Source organism: Ammospiza caudacuta, chromosome Z, assembly GCF_027887145.1.
Source record: "Ammospiza caudacuta isolate bAmmCau1 chromosome Z, bAmmCau1.pri, whole genome shotgun sequence".
NCBI classification, from domain to species: Eukaryota; Metazoa; Chordata; class Aves; order Passeriformes; family Passerellidae; genus Ammospiza; species Ammospiza caudacuta.
The window spans coordinates 12,219,708-12,238,412 of NC_080632.1; the positions used below are offsets into that span (position 1 = coordinate 12,219,708).

At 40.3% G+C, this 18,705-nt stretch overlaps 1 protein-coding gene across 1 annotated transcript in view; it reads left to right on the forward strand.

Moving 5' to 3' along the window:
* Positions 1-18,705, forward strand: part of PRR16 (proline rich 16) — a 139,793-nt gene that overhangs the window by 94,447 nt on the left and 26,641 nt on the right. Inside the window, exon 2 of the mRNA XM_058824099.1 lies at positions 282-1,176. Coding sequence (XP_058680082.1) covers positions 282-1,040 — 759 coding nt within the window. The 3' untranslated portion in view covers positions 1,041-1,176. The remainder of the gene's footprint in view (positions 1-281; positions 1,177-18,705) is intronic.

Below are 18,705 nucleotides of genomic sequence, written 5' to 3' on the forward strand. Positions count from 1 at the left end.
CCTGCAGGGAAAGAAAGGGAATTTCATTCTAGACTGTTTCAAGTTATATTTCTCTTGTATTCAGGTGATGAGCTAGCAAACTAGCCATCCTTATCATTATTGTTGTCCTCATTTTTATTATGATGATTTTATTACGTTGACAAGAAAAAAGAAATAATGGTCAAAAAAACTGGATGCTTCAGTTCTGGGGAAGACAAGCAGATAGCGGAGAATGGTTTAGTTTTTCTGTGCCTTCTCTGGTGTGTGCTTTTCTCACTGTTCTCACTCTGGCTATTGTGCAGGTGGTTGACCAGATTGACACACTGACATGTGATCTGCAGCTGGAGGATGAGATGACAGACAGCTCCAAAACAGACACCCTGAACAGCAGCTCCAGCAGCACAACGGCCTCCAGCCTGGAGAAGGTGAAGGTGCGGGGCAGCGCGCCGCTCATCAAGCCGCCCGCGCACCCGTCCGCCATCCTCACCGTGCTGCGCAAGCCCAACCCGCCGCCTCCTCCGCCTCGCCTGACGCCCGTCAGGTGCGACGAGCCCCCCAGGCTGCCTCCCTCGGCCAACCCGCTCAAGACCAATGGCACCCTGCTGCGGAACGGGGGCCTGCCCGCGGCGCCGGGCCGCGTCCCCAACGGAGACGTGTGCTGTGTGCCCGGCAGCGGCCTGGAGAAGGCGGTGATGCCGCCACTGGCGCACAGGGCAGAGAAGGAGCGGTGTGCCCAGGCCGGAGCCAGGGAGCGAGTGCGGTTCAGCGAGAAGGTGCAGTACCACGGGTACTGCCCCGACTGTGACGTTCGCTACAACATCAAAAACAGAGAGGTGCACTTGCACAGCGAGCCCGCCCGGGCTGCGGGAAAGCTGCCACACCAGTGCCCTCCTCTGCCGCCTCCTCCACCTCCACTGCCTCCGTTTCTTCTGGAAAATGGAGGGTTGGGGATAAGTCCCAGTAATAGTTTTCCTCCTCCAAGACCTGCAACTGTGCCTCCGCAAACTGCGCCAAAACCCCAGAAGACCATCTTGAGGAAATCAACCACTACAACAGTGTGAAGTATGCCCCTTGTAATAACTCTTTGTTTTTTCCTATATATAAACATAAATAGGTAATGAGCACTTTCTACTTGAGCAATAAAAAGACCCAATGTATTACACCCTGTGTCCAGTGAAGTGGCATAAAAATCACATGGTAAGTACAAAGAGGAATACTTCTTGGTCTTACCCTTTTGGCAAAGGGTGCTGGAAAAATACTCATTCTTTAGCACTGATGTTGTAAACATCTGTAGCAGTTTCTTATTTGTAGCATGGTTTAAAAGACAATGAAAAGAAAGTTCAGTGTGAAAACACTGCGTAGTGATATGTGATAGGTTTCAGTCTCATATAGGGGAATAACTATTTCTCTCCTGGGTTTTGCAACTTTTCAATTGTCTTTTGATGAAGCCAGGTGGAGTACCAGGTAACAGCCTTTGACTGAATTCTAGCAAACGCTTTTTTTCTCTTCATGCGTGCTTGAGCAAATTCAGTGTATGTGGAGTGGTTGCAGTGGGGGGTAATCACTGGACTCTCAGCAGCTTGGTCTTTGGTGGGGAAGTTTAATTGAAAAAAATAATTGAAATGTGTGTTGGCATGGCTCTGGAAAACCGAGTTGCATTTTGTTTCTCGCTGCCTCAGTGCATTGCTCCTGATGTAAAGTACCGAGTCTGAGATGAGCAGGGATTGTCCCATTAAGTTCCCCTTTTTTCTCCATCTGCAAAATGGTAGTGATATTTTATCTCACTGTGCAGTGGCAGTAGGATGGAAAAACAAGGCCCAGTTCTGTGTTTTTCACAAAGCTTTTGTCTGGTGCAAATCTTCTTTTTGAAGGCAAAGAAAATGTTGCTTAAGGCCTCCAGGGACATCCACTTAATTCATGTAAAGAGCTTTGAAGTTGAAAAGCTCTGTGCAATTATGGAACATTAACATGCAAAACAAGATATTTTACATGTTATCACATTTTGATGGTGAACCCAATTAATATTCTTACTAGTTCAAAAAAGTCCTCAGTGTTTTTAATTATTTTATGACAGAATATCCTTTTATTCTCACAAAGAGAATTGCAGGGATTTAGTGTTTAAAAAAAATCCAGTCAATGAATAAATCTGATAAAAAATCTGTTATTTACAAAACATGTACCAAAATAGTCTCAATGGCCAACAGCAAATGCTGTATTAAAAAAAAATTATGCTTATTTTAGCTGAAGTATAAAAATTACTTTATGGCAAAACAGAAAAAAAATCCGACAAAATAGATTTTGAATTTTAATTTCTATTTACATCTAGTAAATTAAACAGATATTGTGTTCTCCTGTATAGGTATTCTAGTATTTAAACCAAAATAATAAGAATAATGGTAACAAAAGTCCCATCAGATGACTACTGTTTGTAAATCTTTGCATTAAGCAAACATTTTATTTTGTGCAAATACACATCCAGGGTCTAAAGCCTCATGAAGTGTTCCCTGCATAAAAGGCAAAGAAAGGAAATCATCCTAAATTCTTAATCATGCTTTCCTCTCATGCCTGCCATGTGTTTTTCATGATGCACTTTACATTTGGTATTGTTTGACTGTACTTAATCCCATGGGAGCTGCTGCTGAGTGCAGCGAGTCCAGGCTGCAGCAGGAGACAGGAACTCGTCCTGCATCTGTGCAAGATCTTTGCTGCCCAGATCAGGATTATGGCAGGTGGATTCTGCTCACATGCTGGAACTCCACAGCACCTCCCTTGCTTATACATTGAAAACTGCATTTGAAATGACTGGAACAATGTGCAGACATACCCACATTGCATAGCTGTAGGATTTTCTTTTAAAAAGAAAATTCCTGCTGTCCTTAAAATATCACTGCTGTACAGATCATACACCCTTTATGAGCTACTTTAGTATTTTTTTTCATTCTTATACAAGCTACTGTTTACAAGAAATACGATAATGCAAATCAAATATTGCACATCAAATATTAAAGAAAATAATGCTGAGTAATTTTAGAGGGTGATGGTGCATATATCTTACCTCACTTGGCTTAGTTTTTTTGGTATGAGCTCACCTGTGACAGCAGAGTGCTGCATTTCTCGTCTGGGCTTGTCAGAGTCTCGTGAACACGTTAGCACCTCCAGACTGGATGCTTCACTCAGTGGATGTGGACTGATGTACATGTAAATTTCAGTTTTGTTACAGCTATCAGCTGTGGAAAGCTTACACAGCATCCAAGTTTGAGCAGTTAATGTTCAGTTTAGGTACCCAACATCTTATATCTCATACATTGTCTTCTCATGCAGAAGTGCTTTCTTGTCGCTTTCCATACACCTCCTGAGTATCTTCATATGATATGGCTGTGCCATGAAAAGATGTGAGTTTTCAAATGCAGTGCTATCTCTGACCAGCAATGCAGCTTCAAAATGTGATGGAAAAACATTGTTTTTCAGCAAAGTTTGACAACCCAGTCTTTCTACAACATGTTCCAAGGTCTCTGTTAAATCATAATACAAACATTGAATCAGTTATATTTTAATGCGAATGTCTCTGGCCTGCGTCCCATTGTAAGGTGTTTTTGTCAGAGTAATAATTTCACATTAATAACATGTCAGAATAAAATTAAGGTTAAAACAGGTAAACTTGCAAAATGTGCAAAACAACTTTAAATTTTGGAGCACTGTTTGGAAACTGGTAATAGAAATGGCGTAGCAACAAATGCAGTAGTGTGTTCAGCCAGCAGTATTTTTTACTTTTATATGAGGAATGTAAAGTATGTGAAGCATTTTTGAACACCTGCAAAACAGTGTGCTTCACACTTTAGTGAGGAATACCCAATAAACTAACTGGACAGGAGTTGTCTGCATTTGTAATGTAAATGTAATATTCTCTGAGATTACATTTAGTGTTTTGCAAATATGTTTATACCTGAAAAAAAATGAATGTCCAGTAGCAGTACTCAGAGCTTTAATTCAGTGTTTGCCACTCCATCAGTCTGCTGTATGGCTTTAGTTTCCTAAGTTATTTTAAAATCTCAACTGTCCAGATCTAGGCTTCCCAAATGCAAATAGGAGAAGGTTGATTGTATCAGTTTAATGAAGGGGACAAGTTTAGGAAAATTAGTATTAAAAAAATTAAAATTACCTTATTTGTAATAATGGCATTCATTAAAAAGGTTAACCCATTAATGCATTGCAAGAAAGGAAAACTTGGAGAGTAAAATCCAGTAACAATCCTTTTGAAGGATGGAAGGTAGGAATCTTCAAAAAGATAATGTATCTTTCTTCCGCCTGGTAAAAGTCACTGTTCTTCCTTCTCTCTTGTTGTCTGAGTTGCTACACCTCTCATTGCATCATCAATTTTCTTCAAAACAAGAAAAAATTCCAAATCGTCATTGATGGTCTTTTATTATTAAATCAATATCTTATTTAAAATGTGATGTGATATAAGTCAAGTACACTACAGCTCTCGTTATTAGCTTTCTTCAGATAATTTGTTTATTGGTTTTGAAGCAGAGAGCAGTATGACTCCTTTAATTACCAGAGAGATTTTATGTGAATGTTTGCTCAGATCTCTTTCTTTCCGTGTTCTAATTATGGCTTTCCTTTCAGTAATGTCACAAACAGTAATCTAACGTGTTCATGTAAAATCATACCGTGGCTGCTGTGTCACTTGTCTGATGCAGTCTTAAAGTAGGCATGAGTATTGGGCACATATTTTTGCATAGGCAGCATTTCTCCCACCCCTGATATATATGCTAAGAGCCGTGCTTTTTCAGGGGCAGTATGTGTGTTTAGAAGCAAAATACCCACTGCTCAAACTAGTAATCATATTGAAGGCATAATGCTCACAGGTGCAGAAAGGTCTTGCAAGTGAGGTGTGCGCAAAGGCATGTGGTAGAAATGTATATGGTTAACCTTGCTAAGAACAATTGCTAGAATACTCAATCTGAAAAAAAAATTTGGTATTGGTTACATAAACACATATTTTGTAGGGATATTTGTGATCTATCTCGTGTAATGTCTACATGCTGCAGCCTAAAATTTCTGTGTCTGTATTGGCACAGACCACAACTGAAGCAACAGCAGCAGCAGCATCGTCAGCAGCACTGGTGTTGCTGGGTCAGTATCCTGTGGAGCAATGCTTGCAAGCTGCAGTACAGCCTCATCTTTGGTAGCAGTTACATGTTGATGAGATTTAGTTGGCAAAAAGTAGCAGGGATTTTATCTCAATCGCCTGTTTTATGGTGGCTACTTGTCCAACAGAGCAAGTTTCTCCACCAGTCATAATTTTGGAAAGGGATTGTAGTAATCCATCTTGGGATAACTCGGGGGAGCACAAGCAAGCTGGCTTTCATTTCTGATCTTAGATGCTTGACATGTCTCTTAACTCATGCTGGCCAGAGAGCTCTCCTGTTGGCTGAGCCTGGAGCTGCTGGGATGGGTGGACCTGACCGTGCATCCTGCTGCAGGCGAGGGGCCCGTGCTCGAGTCAGCCAGCGCTGAACAGTCTGCTCCTGTCCTCCGAGCCCTCGCTTATTTAGTGTATGGCAATGCTCTTGTTGCTGCACGTCGGAGAGTTGTGTTAAGAAATTGCACCTGCTCCATGTTCATCAGCTGAGCTGTATTGTTTCGGTGGTGAAGCATGGCTGGTGTTTAAGTTCTCGGTCTTTTGTAATGCTAAATCTTTAGAAATTTTGAAGGAGGGGTTTTCTTACTTTTGAGGTAATCGTTCTCCTGTCAGGTTGTACAAATAAGATGAAAATCATCATGCGGTTATGATGAAGGTGGAGTAAAAGTTTTCATACTTTGAGGGATTTGGTTTGTTATTGAAGGGCTGTGTATCTTTTGTTGCATGAAAATGGTTTTTATAGGTAGCTGAGAAAAAAGTAGAACATAAATTGCACCCGATAGCCAGCCAAGAGAAGTACTTAGAGGAATGAATAAAACCAGAATCATTCTGCTGCCTTTCTTGGGAAAGATAAATACTGCAGGAAGGTCCAGGAATTGCTGCATCTTCTCTTCATGGCAAGAGGTTTTTTCTTTATTTCCTGAAATATTGGATGTGTATACTACAATTCTTTAAGGAACTTAGTCCAATCTATCTCATTGTTGCTTGTAAATTATATTCATGAAAAAAATATTTTTGAAAGAGCTATCTGATATCACAGCTGTCTCTAGATGTTGATTGCCTGATACTTTGAATAACTTTTCATGCAATCTTGCAAGCAATAATGAGAAAAATTACATAAGAAAGGAAAATAATAGGCTAATTATGAAAAAACCCCTTTCAACCGATGTGTTTTAAGTATATTCCTCAGTGTGCTTACATGATGATAACAACATCAATATGAGTGTTTGTTTTCCTTTATGTAGCATTCTTAACATTACTTGAAAATCTTGAATTATGAGTTTAATATAATAATTACATTAAGTGGTAAGGAAAAAGCCAGTCAGTGACAGAAATTCTCATAAAAGTGCTTATTTCCTTTCCAGTTCAGCGCTGATTTTCCTGAGTAAAAGTTCTCTGTTTTGGTCTCCTTCTTGGACAAATTAGCATGTGAAAACCAGAACATTATGATAGTGTCTTTTTGTATAAATCTCTAACGCCTGCAGGATATTTTCGTTTTTCTTCTTTGCAAATACAGTGATGATGTGGATGATGTGATGATACAGTCATATACTGGAATTAAAAGATTGTCTAGGTCCCTATTTAAACTCCCTTCAAATAGAGTTTAAATCTCTCTCAACAAATCCTGGTAACTCCTGAGCTAAGATCCTTTTTCCCTATTTGTTGACAGCAGTCTTGGTGTTGTATAAACTGACCTGTGATCAAAACCCCCAAAAGTCTGCTGGTCACACCAGTCTCTAAGCCAGGTATTATTCTTCTTGATTTTCCTGTTTCTTTCCCTTATTCCCTGCAAAGGGGAAGACAGAGAGAACAGAACTGGTACTCCAGGTCCCTTGACAGTTGTCTCAAGGCCCTGAGGACCTGATTGACTCTCTGAAGCCCTTGTTGAGATGTCATTGCTGCCTACCTGAAAAGCCAATAGAGGCTGATAATCAGTGGGCCATACCAGGCTGGGTTTTTTCTTGATGATGTCTCTTACATGGGCCTCAGGGAGGCAACACACCTCCCTGTGGCATGGGTCTAATCAGCATATTGGGCCCTCCATTCCTTTCAAAAGGGAGTCACCAGGGACTACTGCGCTTCTTTTTATTTAATTCATGGTGTGGGGTTAGGCTTCCCTGCCTTAGGCAACCTGTCCATCCCAGAAGAACTTCAGTCCCCAATCTCATTTCCCTGGCCCCTAGATTCCAGGGCCTCATATCATGTTGTATAAGGACAACTGTGAAGGTGAGGCTAGTTGGATGGGAATTCAGTACCAGTCATCAGTCAGGAGAAGAGTGAAGTCAGCGCCTTGAATTTTAGGAAAGTAACATTTCAGCTCTTTGAGAAGTTAACCAAGAAACCTAAGAAACTGGGACAGGGGAGCAGAACAGGACTGTAAGATCTGTCCATGGAGCACATCCCCACATTTAGGAAAACTGGAAAGCAGAGAAGAATCAGCATAAATTAGTAAAAAACTGCTGGTTAAGCAAAAAGGAAATAAGGAAATGCAGAGATAATGGAAGCGGAGACAGATATCCTGGGAAGATTTTAGGGAGAGGTTGCCTAGTTCTGTAGGTGTGAGACGAGGAAGACCAAGGCATAGAGAGAGCTGAACTTGGCAGGGGATACAAAGAATAATAAGGACAATAGGTTAATCAGACAGAAAAGGAAGGTCAAAGAAAGTATACAGCCCCTGATTAACACAAACTGGCAAACTGGCAACAGCAGGCAAGGAGAAGGCTGAGGCACTGAACTTTTGCGCTTCAGTCAATGGCCGCCTCTCTTGCCATTCTCAGATGGACGGAAGCTAAGTCCATCCCACTGTAAACAAGGATCAGCTCTATGAGTACCCAAAGAACGTGAATGTATCTAAGTCTGTGGGATTCAATGGGATGCATCCCAGAGTACTGCGGGAATTGGCTGCTGTAGCTGCCAGCCCACTCTCCATGATACTCAAAAAGTTGCGGCACTCAGGGGAGGTCCCGAGTGACAGGAAAAAGGGAAGCATTGAACCAACCCATCTTAAAAAAGAGTATAAAGGAGAAGCCTGGGTTCCACCAGCATTCAGTCTGACCTCAGTGCTGGGAAGGTCATGGAACAGATCCTCCTAGAATGCACATGGAGGTCTGGAGGGTGATTTGAGGCTGATCAACTTGTGATCTTTTACAGTGCAGAGACTGCATCAGTGGGCAGGGGAAGGAATGCAGACATTATCTGTCTGACTCCTGTAGGGCATTTGAGTTGTCTCCGACATCCTTCTTTTGAATTGGAGAGATATGGATAGACTATTCAGTGGAGTAGGAATTATTTGGATGGTCACATCCAAATAAGAGGGAACTGGTCAACAACTTGATGTACAGATGGGGATCAGTGGCAAGTGGTGCCCTCAAGGGTCTCGTATTATTAAATATCTCCATTAATGACATAGATAAAGGGTCAAGTTCACCCTCAGCCGGTTGGCAGATGATACAAAGCTGAGTAGTGCAGCAGCACTCCTGAAGGACACCATGCCATCCAGAGGGACATGCACAAGTTTGGGAAGTGGGCCCATGGGAAAAACTCATGAGGTTCAATAAAGCCAAGTGCAAAATGCTGCACCTGAGTCATGTCAGCCCCCAGTATCCACGTGGGCTGCAGGATGAACAGATCGAGAGCTGCCCTGCTGAGGACTCAGGGGGTACTGAGGGATCAGGGTTTGGACATGAGCTGGGGACGTGTGTGCAGAGCCCAGAAAGCCAGCTGTACCCTGGTCACAGCAAAAGTGTGACCTGTGGGTTAAGGAAAGAGATTCTCCTCCTCTGCACTGGTGGGACCCCAACTGGAGTACTGCACCTGCCTCTGAGTCCTCAGAATGAAAAAGACGTGGGAGCAGAAAAGGGCCTCAAAACTGACCAGAGGGAGCAGGGTCCCTACAAGGAAAGACTGATGGACTTTGCATTATTTAGCCTGGAGAAGAGGTAGAGCAATCAGGGCTGATGTTGAACCCAGGAAGAAGGGAAAAGTGGAAGGTGATTTAAGATTTCGTTTTTATTTGTTATTTTCCTACTCTTATTTGATTGGTAATAAATTAATTTCTCCAAATCCAGTCGCTATTGCCTGTTACGATAATTGGTGAGGGGGTCTCTACCTGATCCTACTCTTGAGACTTTTATTATATTTATTCTACCCTGTCCAGCTGAGGAGAGAGAGTAAAAGAACATCTTTCATGGGCTTTCATCTGGCCAGAGCCAGCCTCCTCACAAGCAGTGTCTAAGAGTGCCAAGATCTAGTGAGCTGTTACTGGAAAATATCTTTTCCTTATAACTGATCTTCAGAAAAAGTGCAAATTAGAAATTCCGAAAAGGAAATTTCATATTAAAAGTTAAAAATTTCTGGATATTACTGGCTTTAACTTAAATTATTAAATGTTTAGATGGAGCTTATTCATTAATTCATTGGAAATGATGTTTCTGAAAGCAGAGGACGCATTAATATTGCAAAAAAACAGGTATTGTTGTCTGAGTTAATAAAATCCAACTAGAAATAAGATTAAAATCCTTCACAGTGAGAAGAATTTATTTGGAAAAGTAGTCAGTAATCCACAGTATGAAGTCTTTGAATTAATTCTGCATTTCTCTAAAAAGGGGACACACTAAGTCTAAGGAAAATACTACAGTCGTAAGCAGGAAGGCAAAGTAATTTACTCTAATGCTCACTGTTAGCCATTAAAAGAACTGATACACCTTTCATTAAAAGACAGATGAAAAATATACTTTTCTGATGTAGCCAGCAGGTGCAGTTTTGTACTTGACAGAGAGGAGAGATGAAAAGAATCAGTTAAGCATGCCAGAAGCAATGAAAAAATTAAAATGTCAAACTTTATTTTTTATAGACAGGCACAACTCAGTACAAATTGTTCAGAGTGTTAATGAATTGCTTCTACTTACATGGTGACTTGAAAGGAATGTGTTGGATGGCTTTTATGAATATAAATATGAGTATATGGAAGTACTTCTCTACCGTCCAGAATTACGATTTCAGAACAAACCATCTTTCTATATCGGTGTGGAAAATCTACAGCAGAACAGCATACTCTAGATCAACTGTAAAGACAAATCCCTTGGCAGCCAAAGTGCTTCTCAGCTCTGCAGTTATCGATCCCAGGATCGATCAATAGATGCAACCATAAACCAACACTCTTAAAATTCCAGTGCTGATGTGACTTTATTTAACCCTGATCTGTTTCTGGGAAAAAAATCCCAACTCACCTTTGCTGATCATTCCTACATCCTATATATATTATATTTAAATATAAATAAATATGAATAAATAAAATACGTATTTATATATACATACATTCCTATAAGTCCACCACAAACATTTTTGCAGTGTAGCAGTGAACCAGTTGAGTGGCCCAGGCTGTCTGAAGCAATGTTCATCCCCAGAATTGGTCAGTCAGTCAGACTCACCTCCTCAGAAAGAGGAGAGTGGAAAAAGAATCAACCTTGTCACAGAGATGTGGGCTTTTCCTTGACCTGGCTTGTTTCTACGAAGTGTGAAAAGAATGCAGGAAAAATGTTTTCATGTATATCTAGAAATATTTCAAATATGTTGTTGGGCTTCACCAAAATAACTAAGTACAAGATATAATCAAAATAAGATTTTGAGTTGTGTTATGATGTGATGTAATGAATCCTTCTAGTAAAATAGACCTTTTTATAAGAATTAAGGAAATCAGGCATCCTATTTCTGAGACATTTATATTATATTTCTGCACCAAGTTGTGCAGAAATATATTATAAGTGTGTATGAAATACATAAAGAAGAGCTTCTGGTGGATGTTTATTTTCTAAAGCATAATCCTTGAAGATATGAATGAAACGCAGATGGATTTTTTACAACAGGAAGAAACACGACTCTCATTTGCATTAGTAAGGTAGTAATCAAGCTTTTTTTCTTCTAAGAGCTTCTTTTATTTCTGGGGGGATTTTTTTTTTATTTTTTTGTCCAAGCAAGTATGACATGGAAGTTGTGTATTCTTATTTTTCTTTTCTCTTTTTAGTTGTCCTTTTTGTGTTCCTTCAAGAACAAAAACAAAAAACCCCAAAAACAAACCAAAACAAAACAAAAATCCTCAAAAAGCCAAAACAAAACAGAAACCCACAAAACCTAACCAATCAGCCAGGAAAAAAAAAAGGAAAGAAGAGAAAGAAAAAAAAATTATTTTTTAATAATACACACAACACATTTTAGCATTTTTAAATACATTATTAATGCTTACATTTTCACCTTCTGAGGAACTCTGATACTTAAATAGTAGTTGGTGAAAAACCTACATACAAAAACATTAAAATAACAATTTACAGAACAATAAATTTGGTGGAATGTCAAGAAACATATATCAATAATTACTGAACAGGATGGAAAAGAGACTCATCTGGTAAAGATTCAAGGCTCTCATGACTTCTGACAAAAAGAGTTCAAGGTTTACAAAAAGAACTTGTGAGACTCCTCCACCAGCTTATGTAGAATGTCATATGTATGTACCTGCACTGACCTAGTGACTGATCCATAACGCTGGTTATGAGTCTCCAAGGAAAGCTTGGGTAAGCCAGTAGGCCACATCTTTGTGGTGCCCTTGTTTTCATAACCCAAGATATTTTTTTCATTATAAATTCAGAATTGTTATTAATGTATCTAAAATAATTTTGTAAGTTCAGTCATAATATGTTACTGATGAAGTAATCATTGTGTGATAGATGTCTTTAACACTTCCAGTAATCACACCTACTGAAGAAATGAGGAGGTACAGCTATGATAATACATTTGGAATCTGTGTATACAACTGAATATTATCCTGAATACTTTAGAGACTGATGATTTTTTTTTCCTGTCATGACCTGATTTTTAAGTACAAGAGTAGTATTTTGAGATCATGTTTAAGTCACAAACTTGTTGTTGTACACTGCTTGGAGACCAGCTGTGCTATTTGAAAACAATTTAAACTTGGGGTTTGCCAAGACTTACAAAAGAGCTGTAAATACTGAAGTAGTCCTCATTTTATGATAGTACAATACATTGTTCTAATTAGCAAAATCTTTTGTTACAATTTGTTGTGCAAATTGTTATTTATTTGCATGATAAGGTTATCATGTCTTTGTGGCCAGAAGACATGAGAAAATAATTTTTAAAAAATGAGCAGTGTCTACATCTGAAAGCCATTAGCCAACACTGACTTAGTCTTGTTAGAAGTCTTAAAATACATCTATTTTGGTTTATTGTCATTAAGGTTTGACCTTGTCACAGTTATATGCAGACCAGTTATGCCAGTGGTCAGTACAAAAGTGCAGAAAACAGAGAACTTTGTTCCAAGTAGTTTATATCTTTGGTATAATCTGAGATTGATTCTGATCACATGCAGACTTAAGAGTAAGTCTCAAGTGGGAATCAGTATTTAAAGCCTGAGTTGTATTATTTAGGTAAAAGAAGAATTAAACAAGGAAAGTCTTGCAGAATAGTAACTACATGTAAGCCTTGGTCTCAACATTAAATTTTCTAGTACTAATGCATTTTTTACATACATTGCTTATTTTCATCCACTTCTTTTTTTGGTACTCAGCTCCAACTGTAAGAAGACATGGTGTTCAGTCGTTCTTCTAAGGCTAGGGAGATAAGAAATAAAGTTGTAAAGTTGTAAATAAATTAAGTAATTGATTTCTAGAAAGAGGATGGCCAGTATAGCATTCTTCATTGTTGATCTTGTCTGAATTCACAGACTGATGCAGGAAAACCATTAGAAAAGCATTGTATGTACCAGTTTGTCTTTAACAATTTTCTTTTGCTGTCACTCATTAACCATGCATACAGGACATTAATTATTTGTCTCTCAGACATGCAATGAATCTTTTAAATTGTGTTTAAATGAATATTTCATGAGCTTTCAGCACCTGTGCTTTGTGGTGTGTTTTCAAGGAAAATTTGATCTATGAGTGGAAGCTTTAAACATCGGAAACACAAAGCAGGGAGCTTTATCACAGTGCCATAAGATTCTAGGAAAAAAAGTATGTATTATTAATTATTAAGAGCAGAAAGCTATGGTATTAGCTTTATGTTTAACAGGAAATTGTTGGGTAAGACAAACTCTGCTTCATCTATATTGATTGGAAAAACTATGAACTGTACATCAGTTCTTCATGAGGAAAAAAACAATTTTTTGCCTCTGTCTTCACTGGCAACCCCTCTTCCCACAAGTCTTGACTGGATGGACATCAGGATGGGGATTGGGAGAACAAAGTCCCTCCCACTCTAAGTGAAGACCAGGTTATTGACCACTTGAACAAACTAAATATATATAAATGTCTGGGACCCTATTAGATGCATTCCAGAGTCTCAAGGCAATTGTCTGATGGCATTGCCAAGACACTCTTGATATTAAAAAGTTCATAGCAAACAGGTGAAGTCCCAGGTGACAGGAGAAATGGTTGCTGTACCAATCACTAATGAGGGTATAAAGGAGGACCCTGGGAAGCACCAACCTGTCAGTGTCCCGTCCATGCCCGGGAAGATCCCGGGACACGGATCTTCCAGGAGCTTCCAGAAGCTCTGCCAAGGCACATGGAGCACAGGGAGCCAGGGCAGCTGCACCAAGGGTGAGTCCTGCCCGAGCAGCCTGGTGGCCTTCTGGGATGGAGTGGCTGCATCAGTGCCCGAGGGAAAGGCTGCAGGTGTCGTTTACCTGGGCTTCAGTAAGGCCTTGACATGGCCCCCATAACATCCTCCTCTCTAAACTGGACGGGTGTGGGTTCTGCAGGTCAGCTGCTAGATGCACAAGAATGTGTTGGATGGTCGCCTCCAGAGGGTGGTGGCCAATGGCTCAGAGTCCCAGAGGATGTCAGTGGCAAGTGGTGCCCTCAGGGGTCTGTCCTGGGACCAGTATTATTTAATATCAATGGCACAGACAAAAGGATCGAGTGCACCCTCACAAAATTTGCAGATGACACCAAGCTGAGGGGTGCAGTGACACTCCTGAATGATGGGATGCCATCCAGAGGGATGGACAGGCTTGAGTAGTGGACCTATGGGAATACCATAAGATTTAATAAGACCAAGTGCAAGGTGCTGCACCTGGGTTTGGACAATCTCTGTTATCACTCCAGGCTGGGGGATGGAGGGACAAGAGGAGCTGTGCCCAGAAGGGCTTGGGGGTGCTGGTGGGTGAGGGGCTGGACATGACCCAGCCATGGGCACTCACAGCCCAGAGAGCCAAACGTGCCCTGCAGCCAAAGCAGGGTGGGCAGCAGGGTGAGGAGGGGATTCTGCCCTCTGCTCTGCTCTGCTCTGCTCTGCTCTGCTCTGCTCTGCTCTGCTCTGCTCTGGGGAGAGCCCACCTGGAACCTTGCATCCAGCTCTGGGTGCCCAGCACAGAAATTGACCTATTGGAGTAAGTCCAGAACAGGGTGGACTAATCACCAAGATGATTAATAGGATGGAGCACCTCTCCTAAGAGGAAAGACTGAGAGAATTTGGATTGTTCAGCTTGGAGGAGAGCAGGCTTTGAGAGGACGTAATGCCAACCTTACTGTACCTGAAGGGAGGCTATAAGAAACCTGGAGAAAGATTTATTACGTGACAAAAAGGAATGGCTTCAGAGTGAAGGATTGTAGGTTTAAATTAGATATTAGGAAGAAATTTTTTACTGTGAGGTTGGTGAGGCACTGGAACAGGTTTCCAGAGAAGCTGTGGATGCCCCATTTTCAGAAGTGTTCAAGACCAAGTTGCACAGGGCTCTGAGCAAGCTGGTCTAGTAGGAGGTGCCCCTGTCCATGGCAGGGGACTTAGATAATCTTTGAGGTCCCTTACAACACAAACCATTCTGGAATTCTATGATTTGTTTTTTCTCTAATTTACCTTGTGAGTCTTTTCTGTGTGGTAGAAGATAGTCACATCATTGTGTGGATACAACAACACATGGTCAACTCTGACCTATGACCTGTCCTACATTTTCCTTTTATAGAAACTGGTGCATGGAAATAGAAGACCAATTAAGGACCAATTTGCTTTTGCCAGGGATTGGTAGTATTTGGTACAGACTTGGAATAGGGAACTCGCAGATTTCCTTGGGTCCCAAATTTAGATGGGCTGGATAACTGCATGTGTCCAGTTTACATGGCAGAGGGGTGGGGGCTGTGGGGATGACATCTATGAAAAGATGCCTGAAGTTTTCCCCACATCAGACAAAGCCATTTTCTCAGAGGTGGATCTGCTGCTGACCAAAGCTGAGCTGTCCACAATGTTGGTGCATGTCTGTGGTAATGTATTATCCTTATTTCCCATTAGTCCACTCTGGCCTTTGACTGGCAGTAGTAAAATTTTTCAAGTCTGTTAAACTTTTCAATTTCAAGTCTCAAAATTTTTTCAATTTTGAGCCTGTGATGGTAATAGATGAAGTATCTCCCTGTCCTTACCTCTTTATGCCATTAGCATTTTGTGGTATTTTGTCCCCCCCATCCACTTGAGGACGAGGGCAGTGGATTGGCTTGGTGGGCACCTGGCAAGCTGGGCACACAGCTGAGGTCAACCTGCCCAGTGAGTCACGTTCACAAGCCTGGCACTGCCTTGGTGGAGCTCATCTGGTGCCCAGGCCTGGACCAGGTGAAAGTCACAGCAGCTGGAGTGCAATGCACGTTCAGCATTTCTTTCCCCTGAGACTTGCTTAGGTGCTTGTACGATGGCAAAAAAGGGCACTCTCATTAACATGAGACTGATGCCCTCTTTGTGCCTTGGTGCAACATGGAAATTGGAAGGGGCTGGCCTGCCTTGTGTACCTGGCTTTTCTTCTCATGGCCCAAGCTCTCAAATGTATCCACAGCTTGAAGCTTGAAGGCAGTGGCACATGCTGTGGTCTGTTTTCATAATGCATTACATGAACAAAATCAAAGGAAAATTTTCTTCACATTTCAATTTCACGTTTATTTTATTCCGTGTTAAAGAACAATTCCAATTTCTTTTATGTTGAAAGGACTAAATAGGATCACAGCACAGGAACTAATTTTTCAGAAAACTTCTCTTTGATTATGAAATTATATACTGTATAATCTCTTACCTGTGATAGAACCAGATCTGCCTCTTCCTTTTCTAAATAAGGGATCTGAGGTCAGTTTTATGTATCTTCAGAGGAACCTTACAAATTGCTATGAATATAGGCAGGCAGAACACATGATTTTTGGTTGCAATCCAATGTGATTGCTGTAGGATGGAGCAGATACTACAGTACAAATTTCATTTATAAACAATGTTATAATGTTAATGTAGCTAACCATTGTAGACCTAATCTTCCTCACATCCTCTTTTTTTTTTTTTTTTTGACGACTGGTAATAAGTTACAGCAGGAACCCAGAAGAATTAATTTCTGGGCAAATTGAATCCACCTAAAGGCAGGCAGCAGTGAAGTGTAAAGAGATGATGAAGAGTGCAGGGCAAGGATGATTAGAAGAATTTTTCCTGACTTATTTCTGGAGGAAGTGAAAGGGAGAGAAATCTAGTGCACATAGTGGGTGAACAGAATATGTGCCACGGGACATGGGATTTAGTGGCTCACTTTACTCCCTAGTTCCTTGGTATGGGTCCAATTTATTGTGGTAACTTGTTTATCGCTTACCATCTGTTTCTTGTGATGCACAACAGTGAAAAGTTTTTTTGGCCTCTTTCCTTTGGAGAAGGGTTTTGGTCATTTCTCATTACTTATTAATGATTTTCCAAACCCAAGAGCTTAAAGTGACATGTGGTATCAGAACCCAGAAATTTTACATACTCACTTTTCATCATTTTTGCTTACTGTCAGAGAGGTTTTTGGCTGTCCAAACTATACAGGTGCCACATTCATTTTGCATTAGAAGCTTTTTCAACACAGTCAGTAGCAAGTGTTTTGGTTTAGTGTTAAAATTTTATAAATGTTTTATTTCCGTCAGTTATTATGGCATGCCCATATTTGTATAGAAGCAAATATTTAAGTGTTGCTAACAAGAACAGTGAAAAAACTAGAAAAAATGTTCCTCTGGTCAAGCTTTCAAAATATGAAACTTCTTTCTGGGCACATAATTTTAGAATGATGCTTTAATAATTTATTTTAAAAAGCCAAAGCCCAACTTGAATGGAGAAGCTTACTACTGTTTCAAACATGAAAAATTTAAAAACATTTATAAGCATTTTTCTGTGTGCATATCTGTACATAACAGTGTTGTAGCAAACAACTGCAAGCTTATGCTGTTATTTCTTGCCATTTTTAAGACATAAAGTTTTATTGGGTAGTTATGATTTGAGTCTCTTTAATACCTGTCAAAGGTTATTAAGCGTCAGATGTTGGAACCTGGGGCATTGTTGAGGGTTACATTTGTTAAGGGGCTGCTGATTGCAGCAAGTACTGTGGAGAGCTATTACCTACTCCCCCTCCAGAGGCCCAAACCCTAATTTACAGCTCAGAAACAGCATTACCTGGCCAAATGCCATTGTCAAAGCCAGCCATGCCATTGCAGGGCTGAAAAGGGGAGAACTTTGGAGAAGATGGATAAACATGAATAAGAGGCAGTGAAAGGAAGGACCACACTGAAATGGAAAGCAGAGGGTGAAGTAGAGGTGAAGAAAGAAGAATGAAAGAAGAATGCAAGAATAACAAGCTAACCAAGAAAATATTCTAATTTCCTCATCACTGTCTGCCATTCCATCTCAGATTAGGTTTAAAGGTAATCTCTAAGTGATCTCTTCACAAAATTTCTTTCCTGAAAGGCATGTGACATGAAATGATAAAACATTTAACATTCGTTGGTTTTCTGATGAATATGCAAGGAATGGGGAGAGGACATTTGCTTTAGTTCTGTATCTTAGTGTGTGTGCTATTTTTTTTTTAATTCTCATAATGCCTGGAAGTCCTTTGACTAAACAGGAAGTTTTCTTTTGAACTTTTATGACTAACATAACCACAAGAAAGTTAAGAGCATTGCTGGGATTTCAAATAGAAGAAATGCAGCATGAAGTAGATAACATTTTATAAAAGCCATAGAAGTGGTCCTGGGAGTAAATGAAGTTACAGAAGTACAGATGCATCTTATATAGAACATGACAGTTAAAAGGGAGTTGCATTGAAATATCATTTTAACTAGCTTAGGCAGAAATTAACCCTCTGAATAGACAAGACTAAAACCATCCCTAGAGCCAGTGCCTAGGTTAATGCATCAGGGGTGAATTGGGCCCAAAGTACTGATGATAGGATATGGAGCTTGAAAAGGGCACAAACAAAGATGAATTGGAAACAGATGTCAGAAAGAATTTTTAGAATCATACATTTATGTAGTAGCTACTGGGCAAGGCAGTTGATGAAAAACACAAAGGGACAAGAAAAAGGAAAAGAGGGATTGGCATATCTTAATGCTTCAACTAAAACAATCTGTGCAGGTGATGTCTAATGTCCCTAACATTTATTCTTCTACTCACTACCACATTAAAATGTGAAATGGCAATATTGGAACATGTTGAATCTGTCTCTTAATACTTTGCAGTGTATCAGTCATTTTATCAAACCATAGAATGGTTTGGGCTAGAAGGAACCTTTAAAGATCATCTATTCC